We start from the raw sequence: 16,355 nt of genomic DNA on the forward strand, positions 1-16,355 counted from the left end.
TATATATATATATATATATATATGTATTATTATTTTTTATTTTTTTTAAGTTCTTGTTGCCAGTCACTGATGTAATCACTGCAGTTTTGACAATCAGTAAGTATTGGCTGAATTGTTGATTTGCAGTGGATTTTCTCCAGCTGTCCAATGAGGACTGTACGACTAAGTGACATTTGGTTGCCAGGGGCCTAATCCCGCTTTAAACTTCATGAGTGCATACAAGCAAATTACAAACCCCCAGGATTAGATGGACAACAAACGCATAATGAGATGCGGCGGCAGATATCGCTGTCCGGAGGCTTAACATCTTTCCTCTGGTAAAACACAATAGCAAAGAGCATGCAGCCTTGTCAGATTTTAAACAATAAAATGACTGCAGACACAAAAGGGGATAACAAATTAGCTACAGGGAAGAAAAACGATCACAAAATGTGCTCATTAATGTTTTTACTGCAACCCCTCATGCTGATTTGATGCTTCGGTGACGGTAGATTCTAAATACTGTAACTAGCTCGCTTGGTGAGAACCAAATGGATTTCCCCAGCAGGCAGAGCAAATTATTTGACATGTTACATAATATTGTTGAAAGTGTTTCAAACTTAAATGTATAGGCACACTGTGTACTGTGCTAAGCTGTAAAGTCAGTACCTGTATGTTTGAGCTTGCTCCTAATCCTTATAAATACAATGCAGTGAAGCTGCTTAAAAATACAGTAATAATAACTAACAACATGCTTTGCATTTCATTTTATTTATATTGGTTGAGCTTTTTTGCTCTTTGTCAAGTTACAACCACAATTAATAGACCAACACAAAGTGGTGCATGAATATCTACAAACATGTACCTCCCACCGTAGACCAGTACAATAACTCAATATAATTTATAACTGGTTACTGCTCATCAATAACTGCCTCTGCTAAAGATTGATGTGTCCTGCAGACACATCAATCTGCAGAATTGATGTCTCTGCAGGATTGATGCAGTAGTCTCCACAGTAGTGGAGACAATGTCTGAGAAATATGGAGTGTGGTGTCACAGAAAAAAAAGAGGAAAAAAAGTTTGAGGGTGTGAATACTTTTGCATGGCAATGTTAATAAATATTTTCTCCAAGCAAGGTTGCTGATACGTTTATTTTTACTATAATATCTGTGATTAGAGAGGCGGGGAGCCAGGTGTGCTTAAGAACTAAGCTCCGCCCACATTTACCTTAAACGTCCATGACTCAGAAATATGATTGGTTGCAGAATCGATGCGGTTACTTGTAGGGTGAGACATGGCGGAGTTTGTAGTCACAGACAGGGCTGTAAGAGAGTTTTTACAGTTTTCAGAATGCTGAAAGAACTCAAATTCTGGCTTAGTTTCCCTTCGTAGCACGTCACAGTCCAGCTTGAAGTAGCAGAGGTTTATTTATTTATTTTTCTCTCGAGAAGGACGGAGCGTCGGGCGTCGGGTGGGGAGAGAAAAAAAATGTGTTGTCATCTTTGCTCAGTCAACAGCCTCAGGCAACAAATATGGCTTCTTCTTGTGTATCCTTCATTTAGGGTTGAAAACCGTCCCGAGTGGGTCGAGCGGGACAGTTTTCAGTAGCTTGCCCGAAGTAAGGTCGACTAACGCGGAGAGAGACTTCGAAGCGGGGAGGAGGAGGGGGGAAGGAAGATGGAGCTCCGGCATAAAGAGTTGTTGGAGAAATGCTACCAGAACTTAGTGGAGTCCATAACAGACGCGGACCGAGTCGTGGACGTTTTGGCCCGCCGTGGGGCCCTCAGTCAGTCGGAGCTGAGGGAGCTGGGACACCACTGCGTCTCCGGTTCTGAGAAAGTGGACCTTCTCCTTAAGATACTGATGAGCAAGGACAGGGACTGCTTCGCGGAGTTCTGCACGGCTCTAGAGGCGACTCACCCTCACCTGCACTCCCTGCTGCTGGATGGCACCACAGGTAAGGCACACTCATAACGCTTATATACTGTTTAATTACCAGAAAGAGCTAAGCTGCTCCATAAAATAATATTAACGCAAAAACAACTTCGAAACTCTTCTTGGAATAGTAAAACAGACTTATTGACAACTTGATAAAGGGCACAACTTTCCCTTTGGACCGTCATGTGATTTATACACACACCATTATGCGTGTCGCATTTGTTATGCCACTAAAAGCACCCCCAGCCAGCCTTTTTGTGAAAGCTACTTAATGGACCTAAAAGAAATGGATTGAAACAATCAATACAGTGACATGACTGGCTCAATTGTGTCTGTGTGAAAAAATCAATTACCCCAATGTCAAAGTCGAATGAATGAGCTAAGAGTTAAATGTGTAAGAATGGAGAACATCAGTTGGATTTGTTCTGCTGCAACACAGAGTTGCATTGTTACATAAACTGTGGTTGACTGATTAAATGCAAAAAATGAATGGTCTATGTTTCACACAAACGGTGGCTTGCAAAACTAACAATAACACTTGAACTTTTCCACTTTTTGTCACATTGCAGCCACAAACTTTAAAGTATTTTATTTTAATAAAAAAAAAATCCAACGGAAGCTTTGTAAGAGACACGGCATATGCAAGAGAAGGTACTCTCTTCAGATGAGAACTTTATAGTCTGACATGCAAATGTGAATAAATTCAGAAGCTATGAATACCTTTGACTTCATTTATCTGGTCTAAAATTGGTCGAACTGGATAAAGAAATTAATTTGTGACATGAAAAATGCCATGGTTTATGCTTTAATTGAAACAAAACAATACTTAAATAACACTTAGCTTGTGGGACTTAAACCTTTATCACAGAATATTCTCGATAAGCTGTTAGCAGGAATAGAATATGCCCTGATCAGATTTATGGAGATTTATCAGAAAACTGGTCAGATTTTCTGGTCCACATTTATTTCTAAACTGATCCCATTTAAGCTGAATATGATTCCTTTCTAAGTACCATAAATCACAACTTTCAGAATACATATATTTTTCATCCTGTGGTCATAATATACATGTAACTGTTTTGGCAAAGTTAGTATGTAGCCTATTGTAAAAAAAAAAAAAGAAGATTTTTCACAAATAGTCTAAAGTCACAGAGTTCTCTCGTTATGTATCAGTGGAAATCTACGAATACAGTAAAAACCCAAATGTTGTGGTACAGCCGTTTCTGTACAAATAAAACGCATCCAAAAATAATAAAAGTTTGCTTCATTTATAACTTTCCAACTTTACTCACAGTAATCGGAAAGGAAAAGAGGAAGACATACTGCAAAACCTACCACTGATTGTTTTAGGTCAAGCATAAAATCATCCAATTGGAATCAGCCAACTGTCTTGCTGCATCTCTAGTAAAAACAAAATGTGTATTACTCCCTTTTCCCTCAAATATTCAGAAAGATTTTAATGATGTGAAAGCTCATTTTCAAATCATCAACACATCACTATTCTATGACCCACTGCCTTTAAAAGTTCTCTCTCTCACTCCACAATGACTATTTATGAAGGTCTTTCTCCTTGGGAACGTAAATTCTTACGTTTCAGAAATACCTCTGCATCTGTGAACTCTATAAGCTAAATAGACTTTGATTTATCTCATGCTCTTGGTGTATTCAGCAGCATAATTCACATTGGTACATGTTCCTTGCTCAGCAGTCTTCCTCACTGCATCTTTACAGGCCAGAAGATTTAGTGTTTCCACTGCTAGATGCTCAGTTCGGCCTTAACCATTGTATCATGGCTGGAGAACTCAGTAAGGTGTTAAATAATGTATTCATTATGTAATTACATATCTATATAGTTTTTTTTTTTCATGTGCATGCATGCTTTGTTAATTTGCCATGTGATAAAATATGTCTGTGCAGTGATGCATTGTGGGATCGTTGAGGGATCCCACAACGCATCAGAGCTCAAGAGAGCACATGCTGCAATGTGCATCTTCCTGTTGGTAGACACAAAGGCTGCAAATGTGCTAAGGTAACCTTTGATACTGGGCAGACAGGTTCCGCCACTGCACAGCCTAAACATGGGCCTTTCCTTTGGAAACCCAAAGCCTGTTACTGTCGGTGTATCTAAAACATTTTAAATGTATACGAGTCACAAAAAAGCCCCCAAAAATTAATGAATGTGGACAGGTTTACTGGTGAACTCTGGGTCATTCTCAAATATCAACTCTGAAATGTTTACTGTGGTAGAAAAAGTCCCTAAAATTGAAACATGATTCACATAACACCATTTTATTTGAATCTCTGTGTGTATTTAATAAACTAAGATAGTTGCTGCTTTTATACAACCATTGCTCTAGGGCTTGACAGGAGAACCCTTTTTGTTTATGCATTGTTTCTCCCTTTTCATCAGGAACAATAAAATGATGACAGCAGATTATCAGGGTGTGTATCATGGCTCGGGTATTATTTTGGTTTCAAACTACAAAAGGAAAAACCTGGGATTATTTTCAACAGCAAAATCTTTTTAGCTTCTGTATTTTGTTTGATATCACTAGTGCTGATATTTCCTTACAACTTTGTTGAAACCATATATTATGAAAAGATGGTGAGTCTTTAAATTTACAGTATTTTTTTTTAAATATTTAGCTAAATAAAACTACAGTATTGAAGATTGGAGTATCTCATTGTACAAATATACGTTGTTTTTTTTTGCTAAGCAAATGTGGACCTCATCCACCTTTTGCTTCTTTACAACCTCATTCTTCAATGAATTTTATTGGGATTTTTATAATAGAATAGACTTTTATGTTGTTAGTTTATTAATAAATGATCTGTTGCCATCATTGTATCAATCTTCCAGACCACAGGTCTCCTAGTTCAAGTCTACTCTGCATCAGAACCAAACATGGAGAAGCAGTCTCAGTTTTTACCCCCCTCTAATCTGGAGCTTTTCTGGAAGTTCCAGAAAATTGCAAAAATGCTGAAATCCTGAGTTGTCTTCGATTAATATTACTGAAACAGCATTAAGTCTGTGTTCCAACTTTTCATCAAGTTCCTTGACTTAACCACTGCACTTGCATTAATGTTATGTTTTCATTATGTAAATCATTTTGAATTAAAAGTGATTGGGAGACAGGAACACCTGCTTGTACACCTGAATTTCCCCAATAAATTAAAATTATTTCCGTTCTATTCTGTGACAAAAAAGGAAGCCTGAACATTCAGAAGTGCTTGTGTACATCAACATTATTCAGTGTTATGCAGATATATTTTTGATATTTTATCTGTGTAATGGAATTTAATTTAAATTTGTTCACATAATGTCAAAGTAATGAAAATTCAATAGATAACTATTCCCTCCAACTAGTGGGTCCAGGGTTTACAGCCCCCAGAAGTTGCTGAGGAAAATAACTCATGTTTATGTGAAAAAAAATTGATTCTACAAAGCAAATGGCAAAAACTGTTTCTAATTGCTGCTTCAATTGAAAGTAGTTCTGAAGCAACGCAAGATATTTGGTGTTAAAAAAAAAAAATCTGACTCTTCTGCCTAACCCTACCTCTCAATAATTAATTAGATATTTTTTGTTCCTCCTTTTCAGCATTTGGTCATCAATAATTTCTCTTTGCAAAAATCAGAATTGTGTGCTGAATGGGGAGTGCACATCACTTTAGAAATTTAACAGCAGCTGCTTTCGCGAACCAAATCACTGTAAGGTTTGCTTTATTTACTTATATTGCAAGGAAAATTTTCTGCTGCTGTTTAATCAGTGACTAATAAATGACCTTAAACAGTCAACGTGTCCATTATTAACAACCTTTTATTTAATGCAAACTAGTTTCCCTCTGGAAGGATTGCTTTTGATTTCTCAGAAGAGCAAATTAGGTTTTATGTTTGGGCACAAGTACTTGTGATTTTTAGAAAACATGAAACACAAAGTCTAACCTTTGCAAAAATAATTTAAACTGTTCTGTGATATAATGGTTCATTAGGCTTTGGATGTTGGATTCTTTTAAATGATTGTTTTTTTTTTGTTTTTGTTCAATCCCCGAAAACTATAAGAATACTACAGAGCCGTGTTTGACCTGGGTGATCGCACGGTCCATATTTTGTGTGATTAGTGTTCTGCTTTTGAAGGTTTGAACAATTTCTAATCAGGTGCTGTTCATTCAATCAAAAAAATGCACGTTTCTGGATGTGCAAAAAATCTCTGAAAACCATGTCTAATTTCACAACGACTTCACAATTATATGCTCCCTTGTGTTGGTCTATTACATAAGACCTCAATGAAAAGCTGTATATTTTGCGGTTGCAATGTGCCAAAATATGGAAAAATTTAAGGGCCATGGGTAATTTTTTTAAGATACTGTATGTGTTAATATTACAGGATGTCTTGGCAGAAAAAATCCTTTTCTCAAAATGGTAAAGTACTTGCCATATATAAGAAGAAGGCCTTTTAGTTTAAAATACTTTCAGAAAGCCTAGATAACTCTTTCTCCAAACCACTTTTAAAAACCTGGTTAGGAGAACAGAATAGACGAATCACTAGGCAACTAAACCTTAATAAATTAGCTAAGTGACGAGTGTTGGACTGCAGTGTGTTCAAAGTCATAAGACTACCACAGTTCAAACACAGCACACCTTGTCAAAGTCATGGGAAACTCAAGCTGGAGCAAGAACAAAAAGAGCTTGATCCATGGGATGGTACGATTCCTGAGGCACATCAGTCTTTTCCTTTTTTTTTCTTCTTTTTTTTCGTCATTTGCTGGGAGAAAAAACAAGAGTGAAGCATGTTAGCTTGGCTCCATGTAGTCTCTGCTCATAGTATCCCTTAGTTAGAGGGAACCCAGCCAGGCGAGGATTTATTTGGAGTACTGGGACTTGGGTAAATAGAATCGTTTGTCATGGTCCTGGCTGCCCCAGATCTACACTGGACTGCTTCACATCATGGATGGAAGATGCTGATTTAACTAAACTATAAGCTGTTCATTCGTCCGCCAAGTAAGACGTCAGTAAATGTGCAGTGCTGGTTGTTTGATCAAGGCCAGCCTTCTAAACCAAGTTTCCAGCTCTCTATAGCACTTTATTAGAATTTATTTGATCTGTAGTTTGTTGGAAACTGTTTAACACTCTTTGCTTTATTGAACCAGTTTAAATCATATATTCTTTTTGATTTGGACCTAATGACAAATCTTTTGGGTTAATGAAAGATGTATTTGAAAGTATACATAAACATATCAATCTGATATGTTACCAAAACCCATGTAAATTATGATTTCCTTACCTTTTCATTCAAGATAACAATTGCACTTTAAAGAAGAGATTCATATTTTTTTCAGGATTAAAAAAGGGGGGAGAACTTATGTAGAACTTATGAAAGAGTAGTATGAACCAATAATTAAAAATCAAATCTACCAGTAAGCAACTTTTTACTCAATACTCATGTTTTTTTTATTGCTAAAAAGTAATGCATTTGACACATTTACAGAGAGAGGGAAATGAGTGGCATAAACTCTAAATGTGAATGTTAAGAACCCAATGGTTATTGCTAACCTGTCAGATTCTCAAAAACAATAAAAAGTTATTGTATGGCATAATTGGTAATTTTCACTTTAGGCCAGGGGAGAAATAATAATAATATTAATAATAATAATAAAAAAAACAAGGTTTTTAGCTTCAGCAAAGCAACCCATCAGTATTCAACACCAGAACCACCAGTGAAGAAAAAATTTGTGGTCTGGAGTCGGACTGCTGGCTTACTAAAATGATGAACTCAACCACACCAGGTGTGCAGTTGCCACACTCCAGCAGCTTGGCTTGGGCGACAGGCAAATCTTCACAAAAACTTGGCTTTTTTTTATTATTTTTGTTCAACCCAGACTGGAAAGCTGTCTTCTGTCTCCTTTCATTTGGTGTTTTTGTGGTTTCTCACTTTGGATCAGGAACTGCAAGTGCTCTTTGGTTCGGTCTTCATCAAACCTTCCCACACTTGAAAGCCTTTTATGAATGCCAAACAGCAGTTAGGAAAGTCATGAAAACCTTGATTGTTTTTAGAGACTGTCTTGTATTTTTTATTGATTCTCTTGCAGTTAAACTGAGTTTATGTTGGCAAAATCCATATAATCCACCTTAAGTGGGCAGGACAGCAAAGAGTCTTTGTACGTGAAAGTTATGGAGTAATTGGTCGGATGTCATATTTCAAGTGCCGTGCATTCAGACTCTTGAAACCAATAATATATGTAGCATATAGGATAGACTTTGACTGATCTTGATGTCTACACCAAATGCACATTTTTAGAGGTATATAAAGGAAAGCTCACAAAAAAGCAAAATTGTCACCCAATTAATATGATTGCAATAGTATCAGAATTGCATGTTTTTTTTTTTTTTTCACATACGGCCCTTTAATGATGAATTACAACTGCACTGCTTGGTTAGAATTTGTTGACCTGTTGCATAAAAATTCTAGATTTAATTCGTCTAAACAGAGGATTGAGAAAATTGGCAAGTGAATTACCAATAACTGAAAATAAACTGCATTTTATATTCAACCTGATTCTGTTCTGTCATTACTTTCATCAGGTAGTCAAATTTCATGGTCTTCTTTATAATGTTAAGTGTTGTTCTTTCATTACAGTTAATTATAAATCACTGTATTCTGTAAAGGGGCTTTTTGCATAGAGAATGGTGTGTTGTTGTCAGAGGAGATAAAAGAAGAAGCTCGAAGACTGCAGCCTCTTTGGGGCCCCGGCGAGTCTGTATTCAAAGTTCCTGCCCAACTGATAATTAGCTACACTCTGTAAGCCCACAGGCTTGTCATCCAAAGTTGGGGAAAGTCCCAGCTTTTATTCCTCCAGCTGGACTTCTTTTTTTCCCACTAAAGGTTCCTGATTGTAACTCGAGCTGTTGAGCCTTGATGTGCCACACAATGCCGGAGATAATCATCGACCCATAATGCAGCCACAGAGCTGACTTTAATGTTTTTGTTCGTCCCACAGGGTCCACTTACAGCGTTCTGTCCACCATGCCATCAGACTCCGAGAGCAGCAGCTCGCTCAGCAGCTTGGGTGAGTGTGGCACCCCTGGTGAGTTACACATTTTAACATGTATAAAGATTTGTGAAACAAAACATTTTCTACTCCACCCCCCCCCTACATAAAAGCAGTCTGTTCTGAGGATCTGACCACAGTTTTATAAATAACACTGTGACTGGTTGTTTGCTATTTAGACTGTGAGCACATGCAAGTGATTAGACAGATGTGAGAACGATTTAGAAACACTCTAGCACCATGCACTCACACAGACACGCAGAGTTGGTTCATTTGATCATTCTCCCAGGGACGGAGGATTTGAGCAGCACATGCTGCGAAAAAAAAAATAAATCTGCGTTGTAACAACTGTGTTGGAAATCAGTCAAAATGTGCAATACCTATTGCAGCAGTCAAAAGTGAAATTGTAATTTTAAAGTTGTAGTTCCCTCCCCCCACCCCCCAACACTGCATATAAATAATTACAGTTGAGAATGTATGCGCTTTGCAGATGAACACAATAACAAATACTCTATTTTTGGAGATGTGTCCTGTGACCTTTTTTTTCCTTTTTTCTTTTTTGGCTTCTTTTTCCTCCTAATTCTCAATTGAAATAGTTACTTAAACAGTTTTATCTTATAGGATGAACTGCTCCATCTTTTGCAGTTTGTGGAAGGCTTTTACCCTCAGTAACATGCTGACTCCTGCAGGTACCTCTGGTCAAGCCTCTTCCCCTCTTCCTGCCCATGTTGATGTCCATCAGACAAGTGAAAAGATGGAGGCGGTGCTGTTCCAGCTGAGACAAGTGACTCGTGAGAGGGATGAACTGCTCAAACGTGTGGGCCTCCATACAGCTGGAAACTCTATTGACGAATGCAGGTATATGTAAACAATTTAATGCTGATCCTTTTGACAAGATGGATAGTTGCAAGAATTCTGTTGGAAAATGACTGGCCTATGGAAACATGAAGCGCTCTAAAATTTCCAGGGAGACTCCAGCACTGACTTTGATAAAACTCATCATTTCTGTTTGTGGGGTGCATCGGTGTCCATCAGACACAGCGCTTTGCAAAAATAATTCGCCTTGTGTGATTGACAAATGTAAAAGTTAAACATCACTAGGCAAGACGAGCTAATTTGTTTAGCATATTTCAACTAGGCAATTCGAAGAAATTTAAAAGATGCAAACATAAAACCATCATTACAGTGGCAAAATAAAGTAAAGTAATAAAAATATGGAATCTTTGTAATGAGTTTTACTTTATATTTAAAGCAAAACTACGCATCTGTAGTTTGAAAAGTTGCTACAGGATGAACTCTACACCTCCTGAGGCCTGTTTATCTATACAGTATATTAAATAGTTTAGCCCCAAGACCTCAGTGGTACACCACATCTTCTCAAATGGCTGCTTGTTATTAAAAAAAAAAAAACATACTGTAATAGGTGGTTGATATTTAATAATTGCCGGTGTGATTTTTAAAAAAAATTTTTTTTATATCTAGAGAATTTGTAATTTCCCTCATGAGATCTGTTGATGCTAATGTTGTAGCCAGTTTATTCTAAATGCATAACTGTTAAAATGCACTTTGTTTGTGTAAATGAATTTATTTTGTTCCTGTCGGCAGAAATTTTGATGGCTGTGATGGCTCTCTTACACTCAAGTGAATTTCTTCAACCTAACTGGTATTTTGTCACTATTTTGCTTCCGCCTTTACCCTCTGTTAAACAGACTAAACTCAAGATCAGGCCACGACTACGAGCGTCTAAAGCTGCAGTGCATGAAGGCAATGGCGGACCTGCAGTCCCTGCAGAACCAGCACAGCACCACTCTGAAGAGGTGCGAGGAGGCTGTGAAGAAGGCAGACTTTTATCGGTAAGTGGAAAATTTGCTATAAGGGATGTTTTTTGTACATTTTTTAACAGCCGGTTCTCTTTTGCTGTATGTATTCATTCTCATCCCAGTGGACTGGTTAGACGGGTTTTAGTCTTCTTTTTGTAAGTCTATAACACCAGAGAGTAGATTTTCAGAGAGTAGGTTAAAATCAGAGTTGCATCCCTTGCTCATGCCCATTTGACCTCTGTATTCATTAATAAAACACTTTTCATGGCTGAGCATCTGTGCCATGTGGATAAAGCTGCAAACGGAGTGTTTATGGGTCTGTGGAATAAGCTGTCCGGAGTAGACATGGTGGAAAGGCTGGTCCATTTGTGTGATTTAATGATGCCATACTCTTCCCCCAAACTGTGTGCAACCAACATCTGCCCCCCAATGCAAACAAACAGATGAAGGATTATTGCCGTGTTTAAGCCGCTCCTTCTGGGCCTGTTTTGCTCTTCACAGAAAGTATTTATTTACTGCTGTTTGGTCTGTCCCTGCATTTATCCATGAAGCACCAGGTCAATGGGAAATCACATTCATACCTGATGGTGAACTGTAATTATATCAGTGGGTCATGTTGAGCATGTACAAACATTAGTAATTAATTAGTATTTGTGTATTTTTCTGTGATATAATTGGTATTTGTGTGGCAGTGGGCTAAAGAGGTTAAACATGACTATTATCATGTTCATATTAACAACAAAAAAAGAACATTGCAAGACTAATTGAAGTTTTACTTTTAGCATTTTATTCAGTAATACCTGCTATTATTCTAAAGAAGTGATTATTTTTTTTGTTAAATTTTGTTATATTTGCATAATGCATTTAATAAAGAAAATCAAGTGGGGAATGATCAAAGTACAGCAGCAGAAATAGTTCAGCTCAGTCAAGTTAGATATTTTAAGTCTAAGCTTGTTGTTATCTGATCTCTTGGAATATTTAATTAGACTGACATAATTCCTTTAAAACAGTCATGTGTATAAGTTAATTTCATAGAGGGAGAGTAGCTGAATTATCTTGCTTGTGCTTCAGCATTAAGAAATTTTGAACTAGAGACCAAATGGGGCACATTAACACAGATAATTTGAGAAGCAATTTTTTTTCCACTGCATTTGCAACTCCCATGTCTACAAAATTGTCCCACCTAACTTTTGGATCTTTGTAGCTCCTCCAGATTTAACAGTTTGGCCTCTTGGCTGCATCTGATAAATGCTCTCCCTTCTAAAACACACTGATAACTTCAAGAAAAATATCTCTGTTCAAAGCCAATCCCTTCAGAGTAAAGTTTTTTTTTTTTTTTTTTTTTTTTGTAACTGTGATTTCTAGTGTATTGTTAGAAAAGGCCTCCTTAAGCTCAGTACCTTTCTAGTACTTCTAATATTCTTTGCAGACGTCTGGCGAGTGACCACAACCAGCTAAAAGAAGAGCTGGAGGCTGAGAGGCAACACAACATCCAGCTGGTTAGAGAGCACAACCATGTGAAGCAGACCTGTGAGGAGCTCAGGAGGCTGCATGAGGAAGACCAGAGGGAGGTGGCTGACATGAGGCTTCTGTACCAGCAGGTAGGTCAGCATTTTTACTTTTACACACAAAAAGCATGGATGGAATACAAACCAGAAGCATTATCAGAGCATATTGTTGCATTCCATTCCATCTCTGGATGTCCTTGACATGTGATTAGCTGGATGTAGACATTTGAAACAGAATGTAATTGAAATTCTGTCTTTCAGTCCATTACCTCCAAGGAGAAAACATTTAGACAAATGGGGTCAGACAGTCCTCGTCTTCCCTCATTTCCATGGACCAAACAATTTCTAGAAATTAAAGAAACGACTTGAGATATGCCTTTCTATTTATTGTTATTTTACTTGACATTTGGTGTATTTAACCTCAATGCAGTGTAAAAGTTGCATCATTAAATCTTTGAAATCTCTTACATAGCTACAGGGAATATTTTAGAGCAATGTTTGATTGTAATTGCATTTCTTGTTCTCTCCAGAGCTGATGTCTTTATAGGGCAAACTTTGATCTCATTCAAATAAGGAAGCAAATTAGCTCAGTGAGGTGACCTTTGTTGTTGACATTTTAGATGTTGATCACCAACTGCTTAAAGTTCTTCCATTCAAATGTTGTTTGTCTTGAATTTTTTTAAGGAAAATAAGTCTAAATGATCAGTGTAGAATTTGACAAACTGGTTCAGAGGTTTGGAACGTTTAGAGACTTTTGTATTGAGGTTAGGATTTGTTTTTGGGTTTTGTCAATTTGCTGCATTCAAGGTAAAGTGTCTCATTTAATCCACAGGCTTTATTACATGTCAAGATTACTATATGGCAGTACTTGAATAAAAAGGGACAAAGGTCATGTGAAGTGGAGGACGGTGCAAAAAGATTTATTCCGCTTAAACTTTTTTCACATTTTGTCACATTACAACTATAAACTGCAATGCAATTTATTGGAGTTTTATTTAATAGACAACAACACAAAGTAGTGACATGGAAGGAAAATATAATGAATGGTTTGTGTGGTGTGATTTTTGAATATGTAACCAAGTAGTAAATGAAGCAGTAAATATCAATGTGTAATTTAATCTCTGTATGAATCCAGGCCTGGGAGGTTTGTTAGAAAAGAAACAGATAAGTCGTTTGACTAAAAGAACATTTTAGGAATTCCTGTTTAAAGTTTGCCATAAGCCATGTAGAGGACACAGCAATATGGGTTGTGCAAAGCAGTATGGGAAAAAATTCCAGTCTCCTAGTGTGTTTGAAACTTGTAGAGTCTCCAGAAAGTTTGCCACTGTAATTACAGCAAAAGGTAGTTCTGCAAAGGGTAGAACACAAATGCACAGCACATTTAAGTACACATGACTTTGTGTTGGTCTGTCTCATAAAGTCCCAATAAAATGCATTGAACTTTGCAGTAGTAATGTGAGAAAATGTGAATAAAAATCAAGCAGTATGAATATATCACTTCTACAAAATGTCCTTTTTTGTGCACAGACATGCAAGGCTTGACAAACAATAATGAGATCTACATTTTATTAAACATGGTGAAATCTACTTTGCAAATAAAGCACTTAATACTTTTAGAAAAGAAAATATTATTTCCAAACTGCAGGTGATCAGAGAAGGATCATCTGATGTGCTGAACAAGCTGTACGAAACAACGGTGAACAAACTGGAGGCAATGAAAAGCGACTACGAAGCTTTGAGGAAGCGCTACAATGAGAAAACGGCCAGTCATAACTCAGACCTGAGCCGTTTGGACCAATTTGAGGAGGAGAATCATCGTTTGCAGAAGACCCTGGACATCCTGTCGAAACAGAGGGATGCTGCTATCCACTACCAGCAGCAGTTCTCCACATCTGTTCAGAGGTAAATTTGCACAAGTTGGGCACCACAAATCAACTGAAAACATGATTTTAGAAAAAGTGACTAATGGCTGTTTCGAGTAATTATGCTGCAAACATAGTGCTTGATTTCCTGAATGGAGTTCTGCACTCTACAAGTTGTAAATACAGATAAATAGCTGTAAAATCCTTATTCGATTCAGGTTCGACAACACCCAACATGAGCTCTCCAAGGCCACAGTCCAGAATCTGGAGCTCCAGCGAGAGCTGGAGCGTCTGCAGTCAGAGACGACGCGACTTAAAACCCAGCAGCTGAAGGCAGTAAAGGACTGTGAGAAGTACAAGGAGGAGCGGGACTCTGTGATCAGCGAATACCGCCTGATCATGAGTGAGAGGGACCAGGTGATCAAAGAGGTGGACAGGCTCCAGACGGGGCTGGAGGTGGCGGAGGCAAAACTCAAGAACAATTCCTCAGAGAGACGAGTGGCCAACGAGGAGTTGGAGGCTTTGCAGCAAGTAAGAGCTGAAATGAGGGATTCCTGCGTAGTTTGAAAAAGATTTGTATGTTTTTTTTTTGTTTTTTTTTTCCGGTAAAGATAAAAATGCAAAAAAATTAGGATTAGAATTGTTGTGAAGGTCCTTGTTCTTCCTTTGCTGCTTGTTCTTCCATCCTTCTTCCTTGCTTCCCTGCTTGTTTCCTTGTGTCAAAACCTCGTGACCCTTGTGTCTTACATTTTTGCATTCTTTCCTTTCTTGCATTATTTTTCTTCCTTTCCTTTTTGTCTTCCTTCTACCCTTATTTCCTTCTCTTCTTTCTTCTGCTTTTCTATCCTTGTGCCCTACCTCCATTCTTTCTGTCCTTCTTTCCTCGTACTCTTCTTCCATTTCCTGATTGCATTTCTCTTTTCTTCCTTGTTTCATTCCTTCTCCCCGTTTTTCTTTCCTTCCCACCATCTGTCCGTCCTTCCTTCCCTGTTGTACATTTTCTGGTTTTGCAAGGTTCAGTTTTTATTCAAAGCCTTCCTTGTCTAGAAATATCTTCTATAAATTCTTAGTGACCTTTAGTATTTTTTGTGTCATGTGACAGACCAAAAACTCTTTGGACATGAAAAAATGAGTAGGAACTATAAAGATGGGATGAATGAACACTTCTGCATATGTTTTTGTAACTTGAAGGAGCTAGCTTCAGCACTGGTGGACAGGGACCGAGCTATTTGCGAAAAGAACGAACTGCTGGAGAAATACTGCCATGAGGTAAAGGACAAAACTGAGGCCCAGAAGGAGCTGAACCAGGCCTGCAAGGACATCGAGACGGTACGTGAGGAAAGGGATGTGGCCCGCAAAGAGAGAACTGAAGCCATCATCCAAAGGGACCAGCTGCTGCGAGAGTATTACCAGGCCAGACAGGTACCCAGACAGACAGAAGTGATTCATCAGTCCAAACGGTAGGACCGATTTATCCGATTGACAATAATCCTCTCGTCTGATCTCATATTGTATTCAAAGTAAAGCTTGGCAGTTCGCATCCATTGATCTTGTTGAAGTGCATGCGTCACCCTTCGGTCTGTTTTCAGTAATTGTTGGATTATTTACAGTCTAACTCAAGAGTTCTCCATTAGGAAAATTGCCATTAATTAAAATGTGGAGCCTCAACCGTTTGACTTTTTAAGAGCCCAGGAAAACTGCACTGCATGAAAAATGAACAGCACAGTGCAGTCTAATTTAGCAGTTGACTTAATTTATCTTCTCAATACACTTAACAGCCTTTCTGCGGCAGATTTATGGAGAAAGAAAAGAGGTTTATTCCAGCAGACTCTGAGTGACCTTTACATTCATTCTGTCTGACGAACCTCATACTGCCCTGTTTAATCCACTCTGTGGGTTATTTTGTTCTAAATCAAAAGAGCATGCTTGTTTTTAATTGCTGGCCTATATCTTTAGAATATATGAAAGAAGTGTTTTCTTTTGGAAAAACTCACAAAGGCCTTTAGCTTTTCAAAATACTGGAGAAAACCTTTAAGTCAGAGAAATACTACTTTGTGTAAATACTTACTTACAATTACAAATGTCAGTACATTTTAATTAGATTTTTTGTAAGACCAACAAAACGTAGCACAACATACCAACATGAATAGTGGGTGGGGAAAGTTGTCTGTTCTTAAAGTTGTGTTACAAATAAATTTTAA

The 16,355-nt window shown here is 37.8% G+C and overlaps 1 protein-coding gene across 4 annotated transcripts in view; it reads left to right on the top strand.

Annotated features, from left to right (window-relative positions):
• The first annotated feature begins 1,223 nt into the window (after nt 1-1,223).
• The window catches only part of LOC106949527 (disks large homolog 5-like), a 30,991-nt gene continuing 15,859 nt past the window's right edge, over nt 1,224-16,355 (top strand). Inside the window, exons 1-9 of one of the 4 annotated variants that reach the window (XM_015035809.1) lie at nt 1,224-1,450; nt 1,542-1,936; nt 8,914-9,000; nt 9,654-9,822; nt 10,674-10,817; nt 12,214-12,385; nt 13,938-14,194; nt 14,373-14,685; nt 15,346-15,576. In XM_015035809.1, coding sequence (XP_014891295.1) covers nt 1,657-1,936; nt 8,914-9,000; nt 9,654-9,822; nt 10,674-10,817; nt 12,214-12,385; nt 13,938-14,194; nt 14,373-14,685; nt 15,346-15,576 — 1,653 coding nt within the window. In that variant the 5' untranslated portion in view covers nt 1,224-1,450; nt 1,542-1,656. Of the gene's footprint in view, nt 1,937-8,913; nt 9,001-9,653; nt 9,823-10,673; nt 10,818-12,213; nt 12,386-13,937; nt 14,195-14,372; nt 14,686-15,345; nt 15,577-16,355 lie in introns of all 4 variants that reach the window. The other 3 variants (XM_015035812.1, XM_015035810.1, XM_015035811.1) reach the window with 3 other exon arrangements.

The sequence above is a fragment of the Poecilia latipinna genome, unplaced genomic scaffold, assembly GCF_001443285.1.
Source record: "Poecilia latipinna isolate Pla-1442-1.1 unplaced genomic scaffold, P_latipinna-1.0 Scaffold349, whole genome shotgun sequence".
Lineage (NCBI taxonomy): Eukaryota > Metazoa > Chordata > Actinopteri > Cyprinodontiformes > Poeciliidae > Poecilia > Poecilia latipinna.